This window comes from Natrix helvetica, assembly GCF_964273705.1.
Source record: "Natrix helvetica genome assembly, chromosome: 2".
NCBI classification, from domain to species: Eukaryota; Metazoa; Chordata; class Lepidosauria; order Squamata; family Natricidae; genus Natrix; species Natrix helvetica.
Window position 1 is genome coordinate 162,623,883 of NC_138552.1, and position 26,470 is coordinate 162,650,352.

Below are 26,470 nucleotides of genomic sequence, written 5' to 3' on the forward strand. Positions count from 1 at the left end.
TATTTTAGCAGGAGCCTAAGAACTTCTCATGGTAATTATTTGTCTTGCTCCATTTCCCCCAATATTAGGAGAGAAAAGGGGAAGCCTTTACTGCAGACATCTGGCTAGTGGCATGAACTCAATAATAGTAATACATGGTTACAATGGTTACTTAAGGAAATAATGCAAGAGATACTATCTCTTTATACTATCTGTTGTAAAACTTCATCTATGCTTAAAATGTTTGTCATTTAGAAATGGTGTCAAACACTCAAATGAGCATTTTCTAGACTGTACATTTCATTGGAGTCAAATATTTCAGCTGCAGAGTTGCTCCCTTCTTGTATATTAAGTTCTTTGACTCAGTGTTATAAGAAACAGTGTGTTTTCTTTCTCATATGCAAATACACAGGTAGTTTTCTGGACAAAGCCAGAATATTCCAAACTCATGTTTGCTATACTGATTTCATGTAATGTAGCATTTTCTGTAAATGGTGTATATACCTTTTTCTTTCCCATATTTTTCAAGTAATTCTCTTTCAAGTCATTCTTTCCAAATTCCTTCTTCAGCTTGCTACAGTATGTTTGTGTCAGCAACTATACACATATTGCATACTCTATCTATTCATCTTTTTGCTCTAACAATATCCAGATGGTTTTGTTTTTAGCCACAGGAATATCATTGCGAAGAATATCTTAGAAATCTTGTTAAAACTGTCCCAGGAATAAATCCTGTTAAGATGACTTTGTCCCGAGTATATACTATTAACCTCTGAAAATAAAACCACATTTATAACAGCTCAGGCATTTGCTGATATGATTAATACAAATGCTACCTTCAAAAAAATTATCCCAATATGCTGATTTTCTGCCTCTGAAACACTTGATTCCTGGGAGGAACTGAAGATGCAAATTATTTCATGAAATTCTAAGTACTATCTCTCCGGAAAACCCCTGTAGTTTTATATTATTTTAAGGAAACATTGATTGGGTATTGCCTCATGCTAGGATGAAGTGAATACTACAGAGGAACTATAAATGGGTGGATTTCAATCAGAAAGGGATATTGCTACTGTCCAACGAAGATGGTCCAGGAAAAGGAAGATCTTTTAAGTCCCCAAAATGCAGGAACTGCTCTTTTTCCATGGATGTTGTGAATTATCTCAAGATGTTATAAATGCTGTAAAATAAAAAATGGAATAAAAAGGTAGGTCTGACACTGCATTGGTATTCTGAAGGTTGGTACTACTAATGAACTGGGCTCAAAAGATTTTCTTCATCTCAAATATTTCTGAGCTAGGATTTGAGAAGTAGAATTTACAGCACTCCATCTTTTTTAAAAAAACAATCTGTTTTTGAACAAGGACAAACATAAAAATAAAAGTAAAAAAACCCCATCTTTCATTACAAATTGAAAGTGTGTCAGTTACAGTATTTCCATGCATCTCTTCCATAGTCACCACCTGCTTTTCATATCAAATCACATATTTTAAATTCACCTATATTCATGTATATCACTATTATATCTCAACCTTAATTTGACTATAATTGTTTTATGTTCTTTTATATGTAATATTCAAAAATTAGGATTATATGATAACATTCCATTAAATCCTAAAATCATCCAATCACAATACATCTTTATAACATGTTCTAGATAAAGCTTTTAAACCTCCTTTCATAATCTCCATATATTGTTTATATAAAATTTCATATCAAATATATCTATATGTATTGTTATCATTATCATTATTTAACTAGTTATTGTTGCTTCATTTTTTACATACTACTAGTAAACTAAATTTCGCTTGATTTTTATTATATATTTTATTGCATCAACCTGTATCCCTCCAGCAATAGTACGGTCTTATATCTCTTGCCATTTGTAGCATTAATGTTCTAGTTACTTTCTTAATAAATCTTATATAAATCTCCCTTGGCAACATGCTGTTCCTTTCGTATCTCACAAAAGCTTGAAACACAACATCTGCTCTTTCCATCAGCTTATCTTTGGTTATCGCTAGTGCTTTCTCTCCTTATCTCTGTCAATTTTTCTCTCTTTTCTTCTTATATGCTTTGAAGTCTCTGGTAGAGTTCCAATCCATCCATCTCCCCTTTCCATATTCCACTCTTGTCATTACAAACCACACTCACTTTGTTGTCAGTATCCACAGTTTTCTTATCTCTTTGCTCATTTTTTCCTTCCATCTTTTGAACTCTGTCCTCCACTTTCTTCATTTGGTAAACATCCGCAGTCTCTCCAGATTTTTCTGTTTTGTATTCCATATTCTCCAATTTCTTTTCTTTCTTTTTTAAAAACAAAATTTTATTGGTTTTTTTAAAAAAATATTCAAGGAAAGGGGTAATGGATGAAGTACAAATTTTGACAGTTACATTATGCAGGAAATGGCCCTCCCCCCCATTCTCATAACTTTCATTTACTAATACAGTTTAGTTTGTTATTACTTAATACTATTTTGTCAGCATATAAACGTTTATCTTAAACTAGTTTCAATCGTTTTATATCACACAGATTTTCAAGTTCATTTTTGTGATCTGAGTTTTCTCAATGTTGCCTCTTCTCCACCACCACCCCAGCAGTGCTCCAGCACCTCCCGTGTCCTGTATGTCCGGTGTAGTATCATCAGGTTTATCTGGGCGGACTTTATTTTTTTCCATGAAGGCCTCAGCCTCAGTGGTTGTGTTGATTCTAACTCTCGTGTCCTCCCAGAATATTAGCATATCTTCTGGCAGCAGCCATCTAAACCACACCCCTTTCTGGTAATTTATTCGCTAAAAGTGAATATTTTTTTCTTTTATCTCTAACTTTCTTTGGGATTTGTTTCAGAATGGCTATTTCTCTATCCTTGTATTTTAGTGTTTGCCCCCTTTGTGCACTCAGAATCTCGTCTCTTGTGGTCTTTCTAAGAAATTTGATGTGTACCTCCCTTGGAACATTGTGTGTTCTAGCATATGTTGAGTTTACTCTATAAACCAGGTCCATGTCCCACCCCATCTGTTGTCTGTCTTTTTTAATAAATTCAGCCAATAAATTTGCCATAATATCCCTCAAATTTTCATCATCAGCCTCAATTACATTTTGAAACCTAAGGAAAAAAGACATTTGTTCAAATTCCGTTTTTATCTGGTAGTTCTCAAGTTCTTGATTTCTTTTCTGCACCCCTTTCACCTCTCTCCTCATCTCAGCCGTCCCCTCCTCCAAAAGTTCCAGTCTCTGTGAGTTTTGGGTCACATGGTCTTTATTCTCTCTGAGCTGCTCATTCATTTCTTTCAATTGATTTTTTAATTCCAACTACCCCTTTAAGAGTTGTTCAAACATCTGTTGAAAGTCCACCTCAGAGGGCTTTGGCTGAAGCAAAGAAGTTAGTGTCTGTTGTCCGCTGGGGCTGGACGTTGAGGATGTTGGGGCGGAGCCTGCAAATCCTGGCTTCCCCGGTGGTGGTCTTTTGGGTGGCATTGTGGTAATCAAAGCTCAGAGATAAAGATGTCAGTACAGAGAAGAAGCAACTGGGGAGGTAGACGAGAGACATCACGAGGCAGGGAGCCCAGACAAATAGGGACCTAGGCAATAAAGCAGTAAAGTCCTTTGTTCCAAGTCCAGGATAAAATGTAACATGAGACTTCTCTGAGTGCCATGGAGACAAAGACAAGATGCCAGCAACTTCTGTGGGTGGAGTCAAATTTCAAAGAACATGAAGACAACGGAAGTGTGCCATCTTGCCCTGCCAGCTCTGGGATCCAAAGGCAAAAGTTTTCAAAGTTTTCAAAATAGAACAGATCATCACCTCATTTCACAGTTTCAGTAAAGGAAATCTGCTGTTTACTACGAGGGTGGTTCCATTCCAGGGCTACCCCCTCCTCTTCTGGGGGCAGGGAGCAAAACAGTTTCAAGCCGCTTGTCCAAGGGAGGGGGGAATCCCCCTCCCTCCAATCACACTTCCCAACCTGTGCCCCCCCCCCCCGATCAAAGTGGAGCCCACCAGGATTGTGCGGGACGAGCAAAGCTTGCCCGTCGCGTACCGCAACCGGAAACGGAAGTCTCCAATTTCTTTTCAATTCTCTCTGTCACAACTTAGATTTTGAATTTCAAACATAATCATTTGCAATGTTAGTTTCTTTTTCCTGCTGGGCCACTTTTTTTGTCATCCTGTACTTCCTACAGGAAGGTTTGGACAAAGGTCTGGCGCCTAACACTCTGAGGCGTCAGGTGGCAGCTCTGTCAACCATCCTTTCAGTTGAGGGGTGCTCCTCACTTGGCCGGAATCCTACCATCCGCAGTTTTCTCAGGGGGGCGACCAACCTGAGACCTCCAGTGGTTCACAGATATCCGTCTTGGGACCTCAACGTAGTGCTGAGGGCTCTCATCGGTCCTCCGTTTGAACCACTTAAAACTGCCAGTCTCAAACATCTCACATTCAAGACAGTCTTTCTGGTCGCTATCACTTCAGCTAGAAACATATCGGAGCTGGCTGCCTTATCAATCAGGGAGGACTTATGCCTCATTTGGCAGGACAGAGTGATCCTCAGGTTGGACCCGTCCTTCATTCCGAAGATCAATTCCTGGTTCCATCGGGCACAGAAGGTGGTCCTTCTGGATTTTTGCCTGCACCCTCGTCACCCGAGGGAGAAACGCTGGCACATGCTGGATGTGCGCAGGACTATTCGCAGATACATCAAACGCACGGCCAGATTCCGGAGATCCGAATCTCTTTTCATATCTTTTCAGCCGGCCTCCCAGGGCAAGAAGGTGTCTTCGTCTACCATTGGCGGATGGCTGCGAGCCTGTATTGCCCTTGCTCACGTCTTACAGTCCGTTCCTGTACCCTGCAATATCACGGCACATTCGACTAGAAGCGCCGCCACCACAGCTGCCTGGGCTACCCAGGCACCGATTGAAGAGATTTGCAAGGCGGCCACCTGGACTTCACTGTCCCCTTTTGTCCAAAATTACAAGTTGGACAGTTTTGCATCAGCGGATGGGGCTTTTGGGAGGCGGGTCCTTCAGGGCATCCACACCAGCGGAGAGACCCTGATGGCTGAGCCTTCCCGCCCTAGTGACAGTTAGCTTGGGCATGTCCCTTGCTTGGACTCTCCAGAGCAGCACCCTGGAAAATGACCATTGTCTTACCTGAAGGGTCGTTTTCAGGGCGCTGCGATGGAGAGTCCACCCCACCCTGCAGTCTTTTTTCCGCTGGTGATTGTGTGAAGTTCCAGTTGTCTTGTTGTTCTGTTGTTTTTGGACTATTTTCTGACTTGTTACATGTTAGACTTCCAGTTGGATTCTCAGCGCGCAGCAGTTCCACGTCTTCATTGAAAAAATCTGAAGATAATCAGCACCAGAGGCGTGGCTTAAAGTTTCAATTCAGTTCTGGGCAGATTGGCTGTATTTAACCCTTGCTTGGACTCTCCATCGCAGCGCCCTGAAAACGACCCTTCAGGTAAGACAATGGTCATTCTCCAATTTCTTTTCAATTCTCTCTGTCACAACTATTAGATTTTGAATTTCAAACATAATCATTTGCAATGTTACAGTTTCTTTTTCCTGCTGGGCCACTTTTTTTCAATTTTGCAGATATTGCCACTATCGGGTTCAAAGCTATTTTAATAAACTTCAAACAGGTTCATTTATTATCTTTCAAGTCAAAATGTTGTCTTCTCTCCAATAGCTAGTGATAGAATTTCCAAGACACCTGTATAAACAACCTGTGCTCTTCCTACTATCACTGTCAGTAAACAATCTGAAAGAACCTTGAATCTCAAGTGATCAAAGAGAAAGAAGAAAAAAGTGTATCCAGCCTCTAAGTGGCAGTGTAACTGCTTTTCCTCCTGTTGTTACAAACCTCTTTATAATCCTTATTTTCTTCTTTATATTCCAAGCTTAAGAAAGAAAAAAAAAAACCTTAAATGGAGATAAAAAACAATCCAATCAATCAAATCAAGCATTATATATAAAAAGGAGAATTTTAATCCATAGGTATAAGCAAAAGTGAAAAAAGAAGAATTAATCCATTCAGTTTAAAAAATGGAGCCCCTGCAAAAGTTCCATCCATGAAAAAAAAAGTAATTAGAAACTGGATAACACACTAAGTTCAATGCAGATCAATCTCGCCGCCTACAGACTTCTCTTAAATCTTAACTTACATTTTTTTCTTGGGTAATCTCTTCCTCTAATAATAAAATTTCCTCACCAATTTGACACACTTTCTCTTTCTGCTTTCTTCCCGTTCCGGAGCTTTCCCAACTTCAGCAGCTTCATTAGCTGCGTTTCTGTCGCCGGAAAAAAAGGCTATTCCTGGATCTTTCAGGGACTTTGCGGTGTCCCTAAGATTAGCAGAAGGTGCCCTTCTCAATCACCGTCTCTGTGGGACGATTTAGGTCCAAATGGACCGTCCAGCGGCAGAAATTCGTCTGCAATGTCGGAGCACCAAGATCGAACGTTGTGCCCTCGCGACGTCAGCTCTCTTCTCCCTCCATCTGTTGGACTCTAGGTCCATTATCCCCAGCCAGGAACTCTGTAAGTACCATCATTTTGAACTCCAGAGTGTCCTCACTCCTGATGTGTTACATATGACCTTTGGGTATCTTTTGAAACTGATATATCTCCTATAAGTGTTTAATCAGAAATAATTTACTGAGTGAAAAGTATTATATCCTTGGGTAATGCAAATTTTAGAAAATGTTAAGAGTTTTTTTTAATGAGTTTTAAAAAAATTATTCCTTTTAATAAGAAAAACAAAAAAAAAATGACATGTAAAAAGGAAAAAAACCACAAAGAATAATTTAACAAAATAGTGAAAAATATGACAAAAAGCCAGTATGTCATGACAAAATAATACTAATTCTATGTATTACTTTTTATTGTTTTTAAAATAAAGTAGAAAAGTACGAAACACAAAAAAATACATTAAAATACCTATTGAAAAATAGGTTTAAAATGCGAAGTATTTTATTAGAGTAAACAGTTACTGTTTTATAGTCACAACTTACAATTCTAAAGGTCTACACATAATTCTATATATAGCTTTATACCAGTTATTTTATATAAATATTATAGGTTTAAAAATGTTAATTTTATTTTTACATAGCTGGCAAGATATCATAGGTGGCAAGTGCAATTATGTCTTTGATTCATTGAGTGAAAGGGCCATTGTTTCCAAAGCTGCTGGATCATTCTTTCGGCATGATGGATCTATATCAGAGGTGGGTTGCTCCCAGTTCGGCTGAACCGGTAGTGGAATTCAGGCCTGGGTCGCAGAACCTGCAGCGACCCAGGCCTGCCATGCCCCCGAACCGGTTCCCTCGCCGCCATTTTGCTTTTTAGTGACTGCTTGTGCGCAGTTCACTGTAAATTGTTCTGCGCATGCGCAAAAATAATTTACATTGTACAGTGTGTGTGTGTGTTGCAAACCGGTAGTAAAACCAGCAGCAATCCACCCCTCATCCATATACATGAGGTTTTAAAGAAGAGATTGGACAATCTTTTGTCTGAAATGGTATAGTGTCTCCTGCTTGAGCAGGGGATTGGATTAGAAGACTTCTAAAATCCCTTCCAACTCTATTATTCTGTTAAATTCTTTATTCCATTCATTTCTTAACATCTGCATATCAAATTGATTTATGGTAACCAGTATCTATAAAAACTAATAGGTTAGTTTTAAAGGATTTAGCTAGTTCTAGTATCACAAGTCTCTCAAGCTGAAAATGTGTTAGTCTAAGAAAAAATATTTGAATATGTTTGAAGGGTTCATAATCCTGAAAAATACATAATTAGCTTTGCTGTTCTGTAATTCTGGGGCTAAATTGTATGCAATCTCACAGGTTTGTTTGTAGAAATACATAAACTCCAGGGAATTAATGATTAAAAATTGGTGTTAACTACATGTAGGGAACACAGCACATGTTTATATCAACATTCATATTTATGATTTTATATACAGTATATAATATTTTCAAGCCAGGAATGTGGCATTTCAGAGTGATGGACTTTGCTCCAAAAGGAAGTGGAATTAAGAAAATTCAGTTTAATTAGATTGTGTATAGTTAGTATGATTAATAATCACATTTAAACTTTTTCACCTGTTACAGTAAAAAATGGCAAATCAAATTATATACTCCTAGATCCGTGAGGGCGAACCTATGGCACGTGCCACAGATGCCATGTGAAGCCATTAGTTAGGACACACACGTTGGGCCATTTTTCTCCCTCTAGAGGCTTCAGGAAAGCCTCATGAAGACTCCAGAGGGTGAAAAACAGCCCTAAGGCGAACCCGGAAGTCCATTCCTGAACTTCTGGGTTGCCTGTAGGGCTGTTTTTCGCCCTCCGGAAGCTTCAGGAGGCTTCCCTGAAGCGCCTGGAAAGCCTCTAGAGGGTGAGAAATGGGTCTCTCGCCCGCCAAAGCCGGGGGGAGGGAGGGTGTCATGTGCACATGGACGGAGGGTCACGCGCATAGAATTATGGGTGTGGGCAAGCCTGTGCACAACCCCCCTGCACTCCCCCCGCTTTTGGCATGCGATGACAAAAAGGTTAGCCATCACTTCCTAGATTAAAAGATAAACAGTTTTTAAAATAAAAGTGCCAGTTTACTCTAATGGTTAAGGCACTGGGTTAGAAAGCGGGAGACTGAGTTCTAGTCCCACTCTGGGCATAAAATCAGATGGGTGACAATCTTGAGTTTTTGTAAAAATAACTATAAAAGGGATACAAATTAACTAAATAAAAGGCCAATTCTAGCCATAGTTATAGAAATGCAGTTAATTTCAATCCATAACAAAAACAGGGAATCTAATCAGCTAAACACCAATTTGCAATCTCGGAAATCTCTTGATATTCCATGGTTTCTTCATGCCCCCTTAAACAGGTTTCCCACTTATGTCATAACAATCTTAACTTGCAGCATCAACACTTGGGAACCCCAGGTTTGGCGTGGAGCTGATAAGAACTTGATCCCTGAATTTGAGATATTTTTATTTTTCCAAAGGAATTTTTTTGCCTAGAGAAATGCAAATTCGCAATTCAATCAGCCCAAAGGAAGGCTAGAACTCTGTCAATTTCTAATTCAATATGCTGATAAGCCCAATATTTGGTCATACTGGTACAAAACTATGATCTTTTCCCATAATCAAAACTGCCTAAAGTAATCAACTGTAATCATCATTTCCCAGAAAGGCTTCAGGTTACTCATTATCCTGAAGATAAGGGCCTGTTCTTCATGTAATTAGATTCCCAATTGTTGGGAGGTGGGCCTCCCTTCTAGTCAATTGTCAAGCTTTAATTCAGACAATTATCTCATTTATTGTACCTCCCTTTGTATTACAACCACAACAGGAAAAACTGGGATGGTGGTTGCTCTGCAGAGCATTCATGTGGGTGGTTTGCTTAATAACCACAACAATGTATGATCAAAATTCCAGGCTCAGTTGTGGTCCTAAGTCAAAAACTAGTTGTAGCCCTCTGTCTTTGTTTTTTCTTTCTTTCTATTTTCTTTTAGTTTGTATTATATTTTACTATTGCAAAATTTTAATAAAATTACACATATTTTAAAACTTCTATTTCTGCAAATCCCTTTTGTCTCACAGCATCTGCAATGATGTGAATTTAGGAGATCTGTAGCCTTTTTTTAAATGCAGTTATGACAAGTGTAGCGGAGTGTCTTGAGTTCCTGCCAATATTAACTCACAAAGGCTTTCTTCCCTTACTTACCTGCATTGCAGTAGTTTCTCAGCTTTTTCCTAGCTGTCAGCTGTTACCTGGGGACAGAGGGAGGACGATAAATGGACGATAAATGGTTTTGTTGGAAAAGAGCTCACATATTACACCAAGAATGCATGTAAAATTATTTTACTCAGAGCAAGCATACTATATGAGATTATATATAAGAGCACCTAAAACAGTATGTGTGCCTTAAGAGCAAAGAAAAGCATAAGAAAAAATGAACCTATTTTGAAGCCACAATGGACATTGTATGATCAAGAGACCAAGCTGTTGCAGAAAATGACAGGCATTAGACTTCTGAGGATATAGGAAAAGTTTATTTGGCAGCCAGGTTCAGAAACGTTAGCCCATGGCTAACGTTGTGAATTTCTGAACCCCGTTCATTATTGAAGCACGCATTCTTATACATTCTCAAAGACAGTGTAACACGGAAACACTTAACTCATTTCTTATTGGTTACCTTGAGGAAAAAGCCTTATAAGGAGATGGGGGTCTTACTTCTCCTTTTGTTACAGGTATGGACTACGTGCCATTAACGAACTTTAATTGAACCTTGTGGTTTTGGACTTTTGACATAGGGACATTTGCTGGAACATGTTGTGGTTGAAGGCTGATGACATTTCCCTGTCCCTTTAAGCAAGCTTCTAACTCTCCCTTTTATGCCACGTCTTCATTCTTATCTTTTAATCCATATTTTATTCTACTTTAAAGCTATGAGTGGACTGAATTTAGACTCTGCAGAAAACTCCCCCAAAGTGTCTTTAATTCAACCAGGATTTAATCCCATTTTCTCTGTTTATGCAACTCATCAAACCACATATTAGCCACACACAAAGTTAAAACACAGTATTTAGGTTTAAATACCTAAGTTAATTGTCATAAGGCAGCCAATGTCCCACTTTTTGAAGAGATCCTAGAAGATTAAACTGCTAATGAAATGCACAGAATCGTTTGTGTTGGTAAATGGGGAGGTCTTCAGAGGAGCTCCCTTTCCACTCAGCTCCCCCACCCCAAGTTCAGAAGTAACTGCCCCAGGGAGTAACCCACAGCTTTCCCCCATTCTGAGGTGAAAGGCTAAGAGATGCTGTTAGAAGAATAATTTGAGGTTCCAACTCAGAACTGTGCAAGAATAAATAAAAATGAGATACAGACCATTGTGAGGATATAATAAATATTTATTCCTAAAAGCAGAACAGTTTGCCCTTAGGAGAAGGCTGCAAAGAAATGGGGTACAGCAGCATTTTTTAAATAAAGGGCCGCTTGTCGTGATGCTGATTCTAGAGGGTAACTTATTTGAGGGTTTGAGGAAGATTATTAATTTCAGTTGATTAACTTAGTTTCAGCTTGACTGTCAATTATCTAGTGGACACACCGATTCTCAGAACGTTGTGGATTCTGTTAATATTTTAAGAGAAGATGGAAACAGTATAAAATATACTGGGGGGGGGGGAATACCTCTTTTCTTCTTGTTCTTTCGAATTAACTCTCCCAAGCCCAAACCTTTTCCCCCTTGCTTTATGTGGGGCGCCGAGGGGGCAGGAGGGTTACACGAGGGAACCACCGCCATGGCCTTTTCTTGTCCTGGGCAGGAGAAATGGTGGGCGCCCGCAAGAATCCCACTCGGCGCCTGCTTCGAGTTGGCTGGAAATACCAAAACGGCAACACGATAAAAACCTTGGGAAGCCCCCACCCCCTCTTAAGCCCTCAGGCTGCAGGCCAGTCGGGGGTCGCGTTAAATAGACCGGCACGCTCGTGATTTGGCGGGAAAGATGCGCCCAGGGACAAGAGGAGCCCAGGAACCCGCAAGCGGCACGGGAAGCGCCCTCGCCGTTTCACATAAGCCGGAGGACGAGGCGGACGCTCCGGACCCTCTTTGGCCGTCACCTGCTCTTGCAAGTGCGCGAGGGGAGGGGCGACTCCGGGTCGGGAGCGGCTCTTCGCGGCGTCCAGCTCGGGGCGGCCACTCTCGTGACTGCAGCTGCTGACCGGGCAAGCGCCGTGCGGCGGGCAGACGCGCCAGGCGACGACGGCTGCAACGGCTTGTTATGGCCCAGGCCAAAGTCGGCAACGCCAAAAAAGCGGAGGAGGAGGAGGAGGAGCAAGCGGCGGCGGCGGCGAGGCAACCCAACAAGCGGGCGTGGGTCAGCAGCCCCGAGGTCGGTTCTTCCGCTCCACCTCTATGGCGGATCGCTCCAGCCGCTTGCTTGAGTGCCTGGACCAGCTGGAGCGGAGGTAAGGCTGGACTGGCAGGCAGGGTCGGCCGAGGTGCAGCGCCCTCGGCTCATCGGAGGAGCGTCTGTGTGAGAAAAGCACAGCGTTCGTCTCCCACCTCCCTTTCCTCGCCTCCCTCCTTCCTAGGGGCGATTTGCTGGGGCGATTTTGCAAACTGCTTCTTCGCGGGGGGGGGGACCTTTAAAAATACGCCTCTATTAATTGTATGCTTCGATGCTCCGCATCTCCATCTTGGCTCTGGACCATTTTAGAGAAGATTTTTCCCATTTGATAAATGGAAGAGGAGGAGGAGAAGCCCCGACGTGGCTTCTCTTGCTTTTAGTTGTACATGTCAGGCCTGGGTTCAGGATGACGCCGGGTTTTGGGGCTCTGGGAAAATGTTAATGGTCCTAAGTAGTATTAATCTTCCGGGTGCTTTTGAAATGGGCCGGGTGGTGGTTGCTCAGCCTCTTTGGATGTTAGCCATGTAGAAATCCTTCCTCCTTTGGAAGGCTATATGTAGCCTTTCCAAGTAGGGAGGTGGGATGAATTGCCTCAAGAGAATTGCTTTTTCTATCATTTATATACATTATTCTGAACGGATGAGGAGAGGTTTAGATCTGCTCAGGTGAAGATAAAAAAAAGCAAAGTTCTGCTTAAGAGCTGGTAGAATATATGGGAGTTGAGATTAGAGATGGCAGGTTTAATCCTCCACCCTGCAGACTGAGTTAACATTAGATAAGCATTTCTATTATGATTTCCAAATGTTTCTGTGTGTTCTTATGATTTTGTGCATCTTTGTGTCTCTGAATTAGATCAGAATATAAACATTTCATACACTGGTTTCCCAGTGTAGCTTCAGGGATCTCTAGTCACTGATGCTCATTCTGGTGCATTCCACTTTAGGTAGATGGATTAACAAACCAGCCTGCCAGTTTTCTATAAAGTTGGGAGACAAGGTTGGAGCACAGTACTTTCTTCTGTAAACTAGTCTCAGGTAGGGGAGATCCATAAAAAATAAAGCCAATCCAGGCTGAACACCAACAGTGATTGGCTGACTTTGCATATTTTTAACATTGGCCTATAAACCATGGTTCACTAATCAGTAAGGCTAGTTGTACACAACATCTAAAACCAAAGGTCATTACATAATGACTTGGCATGATATTACACCAAAATTTAAGTTTAGGTTCTTTTTCATAATTTTAACAACCTCATTACTTAAATGACTACCGTAATTCCCATTGTTCAGCATTTAATTACTTTACATTTGCCATGGATATTTGCTTAGTCTTAGATAGATATTTTTTTTAAAAATCATTCTTTGCCAAAAGACATATAATAACGGAATCAAATAACTATAATTTGGAGCACTACCTTTCCTGGATATGATCGTTGTGGCACAGATAAGATTATTAAGTTAGACATATTTCTTAACCTAACAAAAGCATTTCAGATTTTTTAATGAACACCATAAAGTTGTTTTTGTGTGCTTGTGATGATTTGTACTAACTTTCACAGGAAAATTAATTTATTACTGCAATTCAGGCACTTTTCATGGATGGGGGGAAGTGAATAAAAATTGTTTAAATAATTTCATCAAAAACTTCATACGAATTTTTAACAACTGAAATTTAAATATAAGGTGGTCATTTAGTTTTGAATGTTCTGTATTTTACATACCCCCCTATATTTTCTGCATTAATTATGTATCGGTAGTAAATCATGTAGTTTGTGGCTCTCATTAAGTTACATTTAAAGAGGTTATTGGTTCATTTTTTTTTAATTGAATAGTACATGACTACTCAGAAATGAGATCCACTGACTATATAGCTGGGGTCACAATTGTGGACTGATTTATACTGTATATCACACTCACACCCAGTGATGGGTTTCAATTTATTTTACTACTGGTTCCTTCATGCGCGCTCGTGCTCTCGTGCGACGCTTTTGCACATGCGCAGAAGCGTCTGGGTGGGTGGGTGGGTGGAGCCTCCCCCTGCTGCCACTACCGGTTCGCCCAATTCAGGGCAAACTGGCAAAAACCCACCTCTGCTCACACCTCAAAATATGCAAATTTGAACTATGGAGTTTACTTTTAGGCTATAATAATATACATAGCTAAGATTATCCAGAAGGCTATTATTTGCAGAATTAAATAATACATTTTCTAAATGAATTCATCACATTTTTTATGGTTGGGTTCTCAAATTCTAAAAAAAGTTTTTTTTTCCTCCTAGTATTGCCGGTTACGAATTTTATATAATATAAACACTCTATATTTTCTGCCTCTCTCGTAAAACATATTTTAAACCATGTCAAATGAATTGAAAATCTTCTATCGTATTTATTTTGGAATGGCAATCTCACACAAGTAAATTATTTACTCTTGAACGAGTGTTTATCTGCCCTACCACAACTACAATGATGATACATCGCCTTAATTTTTCTGCATGTGTTCAAGAATGAAGAAAAAAAATTGTTCAGGAAAATGGTCCAGCTTTATGAGTGAAGTATAACAGGTGCTGTGATAGAAGAGACCTATATATAGTTACAAATGAGGAAGGACTCGGAAGGCCCAGCTGTCATTCCAGAAAGCATATGAGATTTGGCCACCTTTTTTGTTGGCAAGATTGTATTACTTTTTAGGTTTAATGAGATGTACTCTTTGCTAGATCTGTATAGAACTTCAGCTCTGTGGACCAGAAAGCGGAGTTTAGGAATTCATTCTTACTTGATTATACCAATTCAGATATCAGTTCTCCCCCATCTTAGGACTTGAATCACACAATTCATGTCTTTTAGCATTCAAATTGAGGTTTGCATTTTGTATGATGAGGATAATCTGACTATTACAATTCTGCAAATTGACAGAAATCATTATTCATGTGAGATAATAAATAGATGGCAAGGCTATAGGATTCTCAATGCAGTTATATTCCAGAATGTCAAAGAAAACTAGCTTTGTCTCTGATATGGCGATTTTCTGCATAGACACTTCTGTATGAAAGACCATCCAATATTGTGAGTCTCTGCCTGCTGCTATCTAGTGTAATACATTCTGTACACAGAGCTGGGTATTAAATAAGCTCAGAAACTTTTTCATACATTCAGTTTTTTGAACATGTAACTGCTATTCCTAGAATATCTAATTTTAGCATGTCTGGTGGACACGAAGTTGAAAAATGCTGCTTTCTTTAAAAAAGAAAACAAAATGAAATTATTTATAGGTTGTTTCAGATATAAAAGTCCAACAATATAAAGTGAGGCTATTCCTTCACTGTATCTGTTATTTACTGACGTTTATATGCCACTCAAGTCAACAAAGCTCAAAGCTGTTTATCAAAGGAAATCCATCCATCGACATCTCCATCTGTTCATCCACCTACCCACTCACTCACTTATCTAAACAATTACAAGCTAAACAAGAGCAAATCAGCAGAACTTTAAGGAATAGTCGCAAAGCCCAAATCTGTAAATGGAAGGTCAAGCTTTTCACCAAATTCAAGACAATAAGACAGCCAGCCTAGTTTCAAGAGCAACGCTAAAGGGGGGGGGGGGAGGCAGAGCCCAGCTTTCCTATTCTTATGCCACGTGGGTGGGGGTGGGGGGGTGTAGTTTGGTATATTCATGAAATGTGACCCTTTAAAAGTGAAATCCGGCACTTTGAATTGCACTGAAAGGTAAACAGGGCAGCTTTTAGAATACTTACAAGTTCCTTACATAAATGTCTGCAATCTGGGTCAGCTAATTCTTCTGGGTAACAGTCATCCAATATTTTTGAGCCAGGTAAAAATTCTTGAAGAGATACATCGCTATTTCAAGGGATATGGAACAGATTTAGACTGCTGTCCATTGGTGCTCCTTAGTTTACTTTTTTTCCTTGTTAAATTGAGAGGGCTGATTGTAGAAGGGGAAATATGAAAACTGGACTTTTTAGATTTATCTGAATTGGTATGTGAGAAATAGACTTTTCTTAATGCTTGGTTTTTCCCCCCCTTTAATAATGCTGGAATTCCCTCTCCACCTCCTTTCCTGCTGTTGTGTAAATGCAGTTGGGATAGGGGATAAGGGAAAAGATACTTTGCAGTTCTTGCACATGACGAAGTCAGGATTTTAATATCCGCTTTCTTATTTTGGCAAATAGGAAATATTGATTTGTTATGTATAAACTCTTTGTTGTAGCAAGAATATAGTATGCTAGTTTAATTTTATAAATAAGTAATAGATAAAGGCAGGTTGGAAAACATGACATAGGTATAAGGATACCATATTTGTAAACTCTCTTTTAAATTTGTATTTTTTCCCCTTTCCCCAGAGTTGAAGCGTTGCGTGATGCAGCAGCTTCAATGGAACAAGAAAAAGAAACTCTTCTGGAAATGATCCATAATATACAGAACAGCCAGGATATGAGAAATATTAGTGAAGGTAATACCCCAAACTTATTTATGAATGTATACAGATAATATACACATATTTGGAGTGTCTGATGAATACACATGAGGGGATTTTTTTTTAGTGACTGCATAGTAGATAGACTTATACGGGTAGTCCTTGACTTACAACAATAATGGAGCCCAAAATTTCCATTACTAAGCAAGTCAGTTAAGTGAGTTGTGCCCCATTTTATGACCTTTTTTCCTGAGCTGTTAAGCGACTAAGTGCAGTTGTTAAGTGAATCATGTGGTTGTTAAGTGAATATGGCTTCCCCTGTTGACTTTGCTTGTCAGAAGCCAAGTGGGAAGGTTTCCAATGGTGATCACATAACCCTGGGACAGTGCAACTATCATAAATACATGCCAGTTGCCAAGTGCCAAAATTTTGATCAAATGACCATGTAGATCAGCGGTTCTCAACTTGTGGGTTGTGACCCCTTTGTGGGTCGAAGGACCTTTCCACAGGGGTCGCCCAGACCATTGGAACTCTTTAACTCTTTAGACTCTAAGAGTGCTGTGTCGCGCTCTCGCTCTCTTGTGCACACACCAACAAATACACACGCAGGCGCACACGCAGAAAAGTAGGAGGAGAAACGCAAACATAAAAAAAAAATAGGGAGTCTATATGTGTGTGGGGGGAGGGGGGGGAGAAATCTCAGTTGCACTTCTGGCCCTTTTAAAAAGTTTTTGTAAATTGGAATGAGGTCAGATTTGGAGCTTCTCACTGCACACGGTTATCGGGTTCCAAGCCAATTGGAGCTGAGGGGCAGGGTTTTGGCACGATGGAGCATTGGATACAGCCCATGATTGGCTTAGAAAAGAACTGAGGAAGGATAAAGCCGCACGAGGTGGAATTGAGCGCTGCTCTAAGCTGCAACAAGAGAAAGTGTGTGTAGTGGAGCGCAGGACGTGGACAAGTCTATAGTCCCAGTTTGTACATGTCTCTTTACTTTTTGGGGGGCTGTGCATCTACAAGCGAGCAAGACGGGGCTCCATACATTTACTGCACCAGTCACTGTTTTTCTTATTGGGAAGACACCCAGTTATTAATGCTACTTGGGTACACGAGCGGGGCTTTTTACCTCCAACTAACTCCCTGGAAGCCACTGAACAATCATAGAAAAAACTCTTGATTCCTCTAATTACGAGTTCTTTGGACGAAGATATTTTTAAAATTATTATTATTGCCTAAGCCTGAGTGTGCCTTTCCTTTACCCAATCTAACAACTATTACCGGTTTTGCTTGGCGACGTGGGCATTTTCATTTTTTTAGTGGGTGTATCTTCAAGATTTTTTTTTTAAAGAATTTTATTGGTTTTTACAAATATTTATATTTATAGGAAGGGGTATAGGTACAAAAAATTTTGACAGCTACATCGTGCGGAAGGTAGAAATCCCCCCAAATCTCACAACTTTTACAGAAAAAAAATAAAGATCAAAAATTAAGAGATAAACATTGGCAGCTTTTTGTTTTACATTGTATCAACAATATATTCAATCATCTTATATATCACTTCCAACAATTACATTATAGCAACAATTGCAATAATGTTTCAAACTTGTTTTTGTGACCTGAGTATTTTCAATATTGCTTCCTCCCCCCTGTCTTCTGGCAGAGCCACGGCCCCTCCCTCCTTCATATCTTGTGTAGTGTCCCCTGTTCCATCTAGAAAGGCACTGTGTTTTTTAATGAAGGCCTCTGCCTCCACTACTGTGTTGATTCTAATTCTACAGTCCTCCCAAAAAATCAACATTCCTTCTGGCAATAACCATTTAAACCAAACTCCTTTGCTATATAATTTCTTTGATAAAAAAGAATATTTCTTCCTCTTATCTCTTACTTTCTTCGGAATTTGTTTAAGAATGGTTATTTCTTTATCTTTATATTTTAATGGTCCCACCCTTTGAACTCCTAAGACCTCATCTCTTGTAGTCTTTCTAAGAAATTTAACATGTACTTCCCTTGGAACATTGTGTGTTCTAGCATATGCTGAATTGATTCTATAAATCAAATCAATATCCCACCTTAGCTGTTGTTTATCTCTTTTAATGTATTCTGCTAAAATTGTGGTCATAATCTCCTTGAGATCCTCATTTTCTGTCTCTGGTAAGTTTTGAAATCTAAGGAAAAAAGACATTCTTTCAAATTCCATGTTTATCATATGATTTTCAAATTCTGTATTCCCCTTCTGGACTATCTTGACCTCCTCCCTCAACCCAGTTGTGTCTCCCTCCAACACACCTATTCTCTGTTTATTTTGTGTTACTTGTTGTTGCGTTTCTCTGAGCTGTTCATTTAAGTCTGCCAGTTGTTTTTTCAATTTGTCTCGTCCCTTCATAATAGTTTGAAACTTTTGGGCAACAGATAAGTCCTTTGAACTCTCTTCAATTGTTTTAGGTTGTAGAAATGAAGCCATTTGTGTCTGTTGTGTAATCGGGCTAGACGTAGAAGATGTCGGGGCCGAAGATGCCTTACCAGGCGGTGGCTTTTTAGGTCCCATATTAAGTTCAGAGATAGCTGTAAATCTTATACAAAAGAAATGGCGTCTGTGGAATACACAGCTGGGAGGGATCGTGGAGACAAACAAGCCCAGAAGTGAAAGTTAGTCCTCCTGTACAGCTACAAGCCAGGAAGTAGGAATCAAGTACTCCAAATCCAAAGGGACCACATAAGAAGAGAGGCTTCAGGAGATCTCCGGGGTGTAGAGTAATACAAAGCCAGAAAGAAGGAGGAAATTGGTCATCTTGGCTCCACCTTCACAGGGGACCAGGGAGCAACATGTCCAAAGTTTCCATAAAGTAGTTTAAGAAAACAACTCAGCAGTCATCTCTTGCAATTGTAGCAAAATTCATTCTCCCATTGCAAATGGAAGTGAAAGTTAGCTTTTAACTCTCTCTCTCCTCCGAGTGAGAGATATTCCGAGTGCCGCCTTTTCTGAGGGTGGTGGTGGAAAATCCCCCCCTCCAATCTTAACACTTCAAAGGATTGAATCCACAGTTTAGAGAAGCTGCTGTTCATCAATTAAATTGATTTAAAGGAGATCGAGGGAAACTTCTCACCTCACCGCACTTCAGCTGTAGCATCTAATTCATTCTTTCCTTCTGGAATCCGATCGGTGAAGGCGCACAGCGACAGCGCTCAGCACTGCCATGCACTCCCCACGCTCCCCGGCTCCTGAGGCGAAGCTGGAAACCCCCCTGTGGTTGCCGCCGATCCAGGGGGTCCCAGCAAGCCGCCCTACGGCAGGGAGCCCCTCCAAGGGCCCCTGTGCTCCTAAAAGGAGCACACCGAAGAGACGAGCGGCGGACGCACACGTCTGTCGCCTTTGGGGACCAGAAGTCGTCTCCCTTCAAGATTTTTTAGTAGTGAGCATGCTGCTTCTGCCGAGACACCTCGAGTACAGTATTAGGAGAGGGTGAAAGACAGGGAGAAAAAATCCACTCACTTGTGAACGCCAGGTTGGGGGAAGAGTCTTGAGAAACCTTTTTGGGAGGAGTTTGACTTGGTTGTCATCGAGGATTTGGACAGATTGCGTGGATGACTGCGACCTACCACATGTTTACTGGACCCGTGTCCCTCCTGGCTTGTACTGGCATCCTGGGAGGTTACACGCGACTGGCTCCTGGGCCTAGTGAACGCTTCGTTGGGTGAGGGGTCTCTCCCGGCCGCCTTGAAAGAGGCGGTGGTGAGACCCTTGCTCAAGAAGCCTTCCCTGGACCCTACGGAGTTGGCCAATTATCGTCCTGTCTCCAACCTTCCCTTTTTGGCGAAGGTTGTAGAGAGTGTGGTGACTTCTCAGTTTCCACGACATCTGGAGGAGAATGATTATCTAGACCCGCGCCAGTCCGGCTTTCGCCCTGGGCACAGCACAGAGACGGCCTTGGTCGCGTTGGTAGATGATCTCTGGAGGGCCAGAGATAGGGGTTGTTCCTCTATCCTGGTCCTATTAGACCTCTCGGCGGCTTTTGATACCATCGACCATGGTATCCTGTTGCGCCGACTGGAGGGGTTGGGGGTCCGGGGCACCGTTTTGCGGTGGTTCGGCTCCTACCTCTCTGGCCGGACGCAACGTGTGTTGGCAGGGGAGCAGAGGTCGACCCTATGCCCCCTTACTTGTGGGGTGCCACAGGGGTCGGTCCTCTCGCCACTCCTGTTCAACACATACATGAAGTCGCTGGGTGAGATCATCCGTGGTTTCGGGGTGGGATATCATCTGTACGCTGATGATACTCAGCTGTACATTTCCACCCCGAACCACCCCAACGAGGCCGTCGAAGTGATGTCCCGGTGTGTGGAAGCCGTATGGATCTGGATGGATGACAACCGACTCAGGCTCAACCCTTCCAAGACGGAGTGGCTGTGGGTTCCGGCTCCCCGGTTCAACCAGATAATTCCATCTCTGGCCATTGGGGGCTTTCAACTCACCCCCGTGGAGCGGGCGCGCAATTTGGGCGTCCTCCTAGATGCCAGGCTGTCCATGGATGAACATGTTACAGCCGTGGCCAGGGGGGCGTTCCACCAGGTTCGCCTGGTGCGCCAATTGCGCCCCCTATTGGACCGGGACGCCCTACGCACAGTCACCCATGCGCTGATGACGTCTCGCCTGGACTACTGTAACGCTCTCTACATGGGGCTTCCCTTGAAATGCACTCAGAGACTGCAGTTGGTCCAGAATGCGGCTAATCAAATAAAAATTATTATTATAAATTATTATTATTAGAGGTGGAAAAGAGGGAGAGAGAGAAAAGTAGGATTGGCGGCTGTTTTGTTTTTTCTTTCCTTTTTTTCTTTTTAAAAGAAAGGTACTCTTTCTACTTAGAGCCGGGAGCCTGCTTTTAAACTCGCAGTGCAAAGTTGCGGTGCGAGACATGCACAAGTGTTGGAAGAGGCAAATGCGGTATGGAGCTACAACAGAAAATAGCTTGCTTGGTTGCCATCTTTGCCATCTTGAATGAGTTAAATTTATCACTGCAAGGACCAAATGCAACATGCCTCGATTGTCTTGAAGCATGCTATACACCATGCTTCAAGACAAAATTTCATTTATTTGTAATTAGAAATAAATATTTCACAATATATAATTACATATTGTTTTTGTGATTAATCACTATGCTTTAATTATGTTCAATTTATAACAATAAAAATATATCCTGCATATCAGATATTTACATTACAATTCATAAAAGTAACAAAATCACGGTTATAGAGTAGCAACGAAAATAATTTTATGGTTGGGGGTCACCACAACATGAGGAACTGTATTAAAGGGTCGCGGCATTAGGAAGGTTGAAAACCGTTGATGTAGATGCTGCAACAGTTGTAAGTGTGAAAACTGGTTATAAATCATTTTTTCATTGTAACTTCGAGCAGTCACTAAATGAATGGTTGTAAGTCGAGGGCTACCTGTACTAAGTGATAATTTCCTAATACAATACAACTGACTTGATTCAATGACGACAATAAACTGAAACAAATCAAACCATGCTATTTTAGTGTGCTCGGTTAATCCAGCCAGTGTTTCTTCTGAGGTAAACTGCTAATACTGATCAAGTCAAAATCTCTGTTAAGTATTATCAATCCCATTGCAATCATTGTTGTATTCTGTTCTCCATGGATTGTAGCAAAAATATGATGCAGTAATTCTTAATTTACCTTGACTCTTCTGACCTTGCCGGTTAATTGGTGTTTTGTAAAACTTTAAAACCAGCATTTTCAATTTCAAAATATAGGTGAAAGAGAAGAACTTAATCTGACTGCCAAGCGCCTTATGGGCCGAACCATCACAGTTGAGGTTTCGGTAGAAACCATACGAAATCCTCAGCAGCAGGAATCCCTGTTGCGGGCTACCCAGATGATTGATGAAATAGTCAATAAACTCTTGGATGATTTGGAAGACTCAAAGAGCCGCTTAATATCACTTTATGGAGCTTGTACATCCGAGACACCATCGGCACCTGTTAATCAAAAATTCCAGTCTGTTGTAATTGGATGTGCCATAGAAGATCAGAAGAAAATTAAGAGACGGCTAGAGACTTTGCTTAGAAATATAGACAATTCCGAAAAGTCCATCATGCTTCTAGAAAACCAAAGAACAACTTCAAGGCAACTCTGCAACAATGGAAAAGATTAAAAACTTTTGATTCCCATTATGAAAAAGTAAATGTTTTCTTAAATATACAAAAGCAAAGAAATGCCATTTTAAAATATATAATGTATGGTCTTGTTAATATAGGTCACATGCCCCGAAACTGAAGGGAGTTTATACGCCTCTTGTACAAATCCTGAGGCATTCAGAAACAAAGATGGAAGAACATAGTTCGGGGGGAAAATACCCTTACATTCCTCTGAGGGGAAAATATGTCTGCTTCCATTAAAAAAAAAAACCCACAAACCAACGAACTCTAAAGTGTCTCCATAAAGCACATCCTTGAGGCAACTACAAATGTTAGGCACCGTAGAAGAACATAAACATGTGAACGTTCTGTACTTTTTATCCTATACTTTTGTTCCTATCTACAGGCTGGCTAGAATGTTCGGCCTTCCATGCCTTCCTGTTCAAAGAATACATCTTTAAAGGGCTTGGTACAGTGAAATAAGTAACTAATGCCTTATTTGAGAGAATGTAGGCATTTCATATCCAAAGGATAAATCTTTTCATAAATGGTATCCCATTTATTCCTTTTAGTACTGTATTGATTTTAGGCAGTAGTATCCAGTTTATCCCTAGAGATAATTTAGCAATATCTGTTTTGTTCTTGAACAATTAATCTATCATAGACAATTAAATTAGATTGTATTCTGCTTTAGTGAATAAAACTGTTTAAGAGAGGTGGTAAGGTGGAAAAAGTGCTATAGTAAACGCAAACAAAATGTATATGCACTTCCTTGTTGCTGAATATTCATAAATAAAATAAATCATGCTCCATGCATTAAATTTTAGTATATTTTGAGTATACAACTTACATATACATCGATCTCTAAATCCTGTTCAATATGAGAATATCTTAGCTATGTTTACAGTGAGACTCTATTACCTTATCTGCTCAAAAACATCGTGTATTTAACATTTCATACAAATGTCTATACCTATTACATTTCCTCTTTCATCTTCTCACAGTATCTCAATCTCCTTGAAAAAGTTGCACGGGAGCAATGTGAAAATTGCTCAGATTTTACATCTGTGAAAGATGTAAGAAGAAAAAGAGCAGTACACTATTGCCAGAAAAGTAGGGTATAGGAAAATGTTCAATCACTCGGCAGAATTATCCTCACAAATCTTAGATATTGTACATATTGAACTATTAGCTAGGACTATGCATTGCTTTGGATTTTAAACAGTTTATAGACTCAATTGTGCTGTTGCATGATAAATCTAATAATACAGGTAGTCCTCAACCCATAACCACAATTTAACCCAAAATTTATGTTGCAAAGTGACAAATTTGTTGAGTTTTGCTCCATTTTACACTTTTCTTGCCACGTTTGTTAAGTGAATTACTGCAGTTGTTAAATTAGTAACACGGTTATTAAGTGAATCTGGTTTCTCCATTTACTTTGCTTGTCAGAAGGTTGCCAAAGTTGATCACATGACCCCTGGACACTGTAATCATCATAAATGTGAGTCAATTGTCAAACATCCGAATGTAAATCGCATGACCATGGGGATGCTGCAACGGTCGTGTGAAAAATGGTCATAAATAACTCTTCAGTGTCATTGTAATTTTGAACAGTCACTAAGCAAGCTGTTGTAAGTTGAGGGCTATCTATATTTCCAAAGATTTCAAATACAAATTGAAAGCTTTCAAAATATAGTTGGAGATTTTGTAAAATAATGTATTGGGATATGTTGGTTTGTAATTTTGCATTATTTAGTAATACACACTCCAAGAGGTAGGTTGATAATTTTGTTCTAGGTTTCTAATTAGAGGACTGGAAACCGAGTGGTGGTGGGGCATATGAAACAAAAAAAATGTTTCTTCCTCACCTTCCCAGGGATTAAAAAATTAATAAATAAAGTCACCTGAGCCATAACACCTTTAGAAGGCCAAAGAATATTGATAAAGTTGGGAAGTGAGCATAGGCTCTCGGTACCAAGCCAGGATGAGATAACTCTCATAAATATAACTTTCAAAGACAGCTGTGTTTGAAAATTAGTGTATTTTTGCCTTTTCAATAAAAAGTTAAAGAATCTACACCACCACAAATGTCGCCAAACATGGTAGACTGTTCTACCATGTCCAATCATGTTCTGTCAATTATCTTGCAGTAATAAGCTATGTATCCTAATTTACATAGAGATAATTCTCATTTAGACTAGTACAACTGATGAAATTTTACCACTAATCCTTATGTTAGATCAGGAAAGGCACACACAGGCTAACGGTAACAACAGCTCTTTATCAACTCAACTATGTATAATCCAGCGAAGGTTGAGTCTGACAGCAGCCCTTTTATAGGAGCTGTCAGACCCTTCGACCAATGAGATTAAACCTCTGTTCCCGCCGGAACAGAGGACCTTGGTGGAAACCATTATAGCTGATGCTAGTATCTAACACCCCTCCCCTCTTAGATGGAGTAATCCAACTGGTTATGTAGTCACGCAGGTAGGCGGGCTTTTTGGTAGCTCTGCCTGACCTGTGCAGTTCAGTCAGAGGGTGTTCTTTGGACAGGTCGGATGGATCTGTTTGCTCTGCAGCTCCGCTTGGTGGAGGCTCCTGGAACCTTTCACAGGCCGCGGCTGGAGCTTCTAGAGCCGGATCGCTCGGAGTTCGCTGTGGGCCTGCAACACAACCAGATAAGTTCCCCGGTACCCTCGGGCTTCAGCTGCCTGTGGATGGAGTAAGTTCTTGCTCCGTTTGGCTAGGGCTTTGGCTAACTCGTGCAGGAGTTACCTCTGGTTGTCTAAGAGTGGAGTTGGAGAGGCAGCCACGGAGTTGGTCAACGTGTCTTCTCCAATTCCAACCGTCCTCGAGCTCTACAAGATAAGAGCGAGGCCCGGTAATGCCTATCACTGTGGCAGGAATCCACAGAGTTCCCCCAGTGTAGTTGTGGGCATAAACTGAATCCCCCTATGCTAAAGTTCCGAATTTTGCTTATGGAGTCAAGGGGGGATGCGGCAGAATAGTTTGGGTTTAGCCGGTCTAAGTGGGACCTTAGCCAGCAACCCATGAGAAGCTCGGGACTTCTCCCTGTAGTGGCACTGGGTGTGATGTGCTGAATTAGCAAATAGTGGTCAACCCATATTTGCCAATCTCCTGGGCCCATTCTAGAGAGGGCCTCTTTTGCAGATCTCACCATTCTCTCTGCCTGACCATTGGAGGCCGGATGGAATGGCACGACCAGGGCATGTCTGATTCCTGAGCTGCTAAGAAGGTCTCGAATTGCATGGCCGTTAATTGGGGCCCGTTTTCAGAGACCAAGACGTCGGGCAGGCCAGGTGTGGAGAAAAGTCTCCGTAGTACCTTGATGACCGCTTCTGCCTTAGTGGAGGTCATCAGGACTACCTTTAGCCATTTCGAGTAGGCGTCCACAACTATGAGGAAAGTCTGGCCATGAACTGGGCCAGCAAAATCAATGTACACCTTAGACCATGGTGCTTGAGGTCGCTCCCACTCTTAGCGGGCACCTCTGGGGGAGCTGGTCTGGATTCCTGGCACGGTGTGCAGGTAGCCACCCATTCTTCGATCTCCCTGTCCATGTTAGGCCACCACACGTAACTCCTGGCCAAAGACTTCATCCTGACAATTCCAGGATGGCCTATGTGTAAAGCCTCTAATACTGCAACTCGCAGTTTGGGTGATATAACGACCCGGCCCCCCCACAGCAAACAGCCATTAACAACAGACAGTTCGTCTTGCTTACAATGGTACATTTTGAATTCAGACCCAACAGGCCCCTTTGGCCACCCTCTCCACACCCTGTTCAAAATTTGTTTGATGGTGGAGTATTTTGCAGAGTGGTGGGCAACGTCATTAGACGAGACAGGACCAATCTCTAAGCAGTCAATGAGCAAAACTGGCGTCTCGGCGGTTGGGTCAGCAAGAAGTTCTGGTAGCGGGCAACGGCTCAAGGTGTCGGCGTGCCCCAAAGTGGCACCTGGTCGGTGGACGA

The 26,470-nt window shown here is 41.1% G+C and overlaps 1 protein-coding gene across 1 annotated transcript; it reads left to right on the forward strand.

Annotated features, from left to right (window-relative positions):
- Positions 1–11,247: 11,247 nt before the first annotated feature.
- On the forward strand, positions 11,248–23,294 carry BAG2 (BAG cochaperone 2). The gene is given in 4 exon segments (XM_081941766.1): positions 11,248–11,785; positions 11,788–11,944; positions 16,242–16,351; positions 22,090–23,294. Coding segments are annotated over 4 exon segments (696 nt in total). The 5' UTR covers positions 11,248–11,757; the 3' UTR covers positions 22,491–23,294.
- Positions 23,295–26,470: the final 3,176 nt, after the last annotated feature.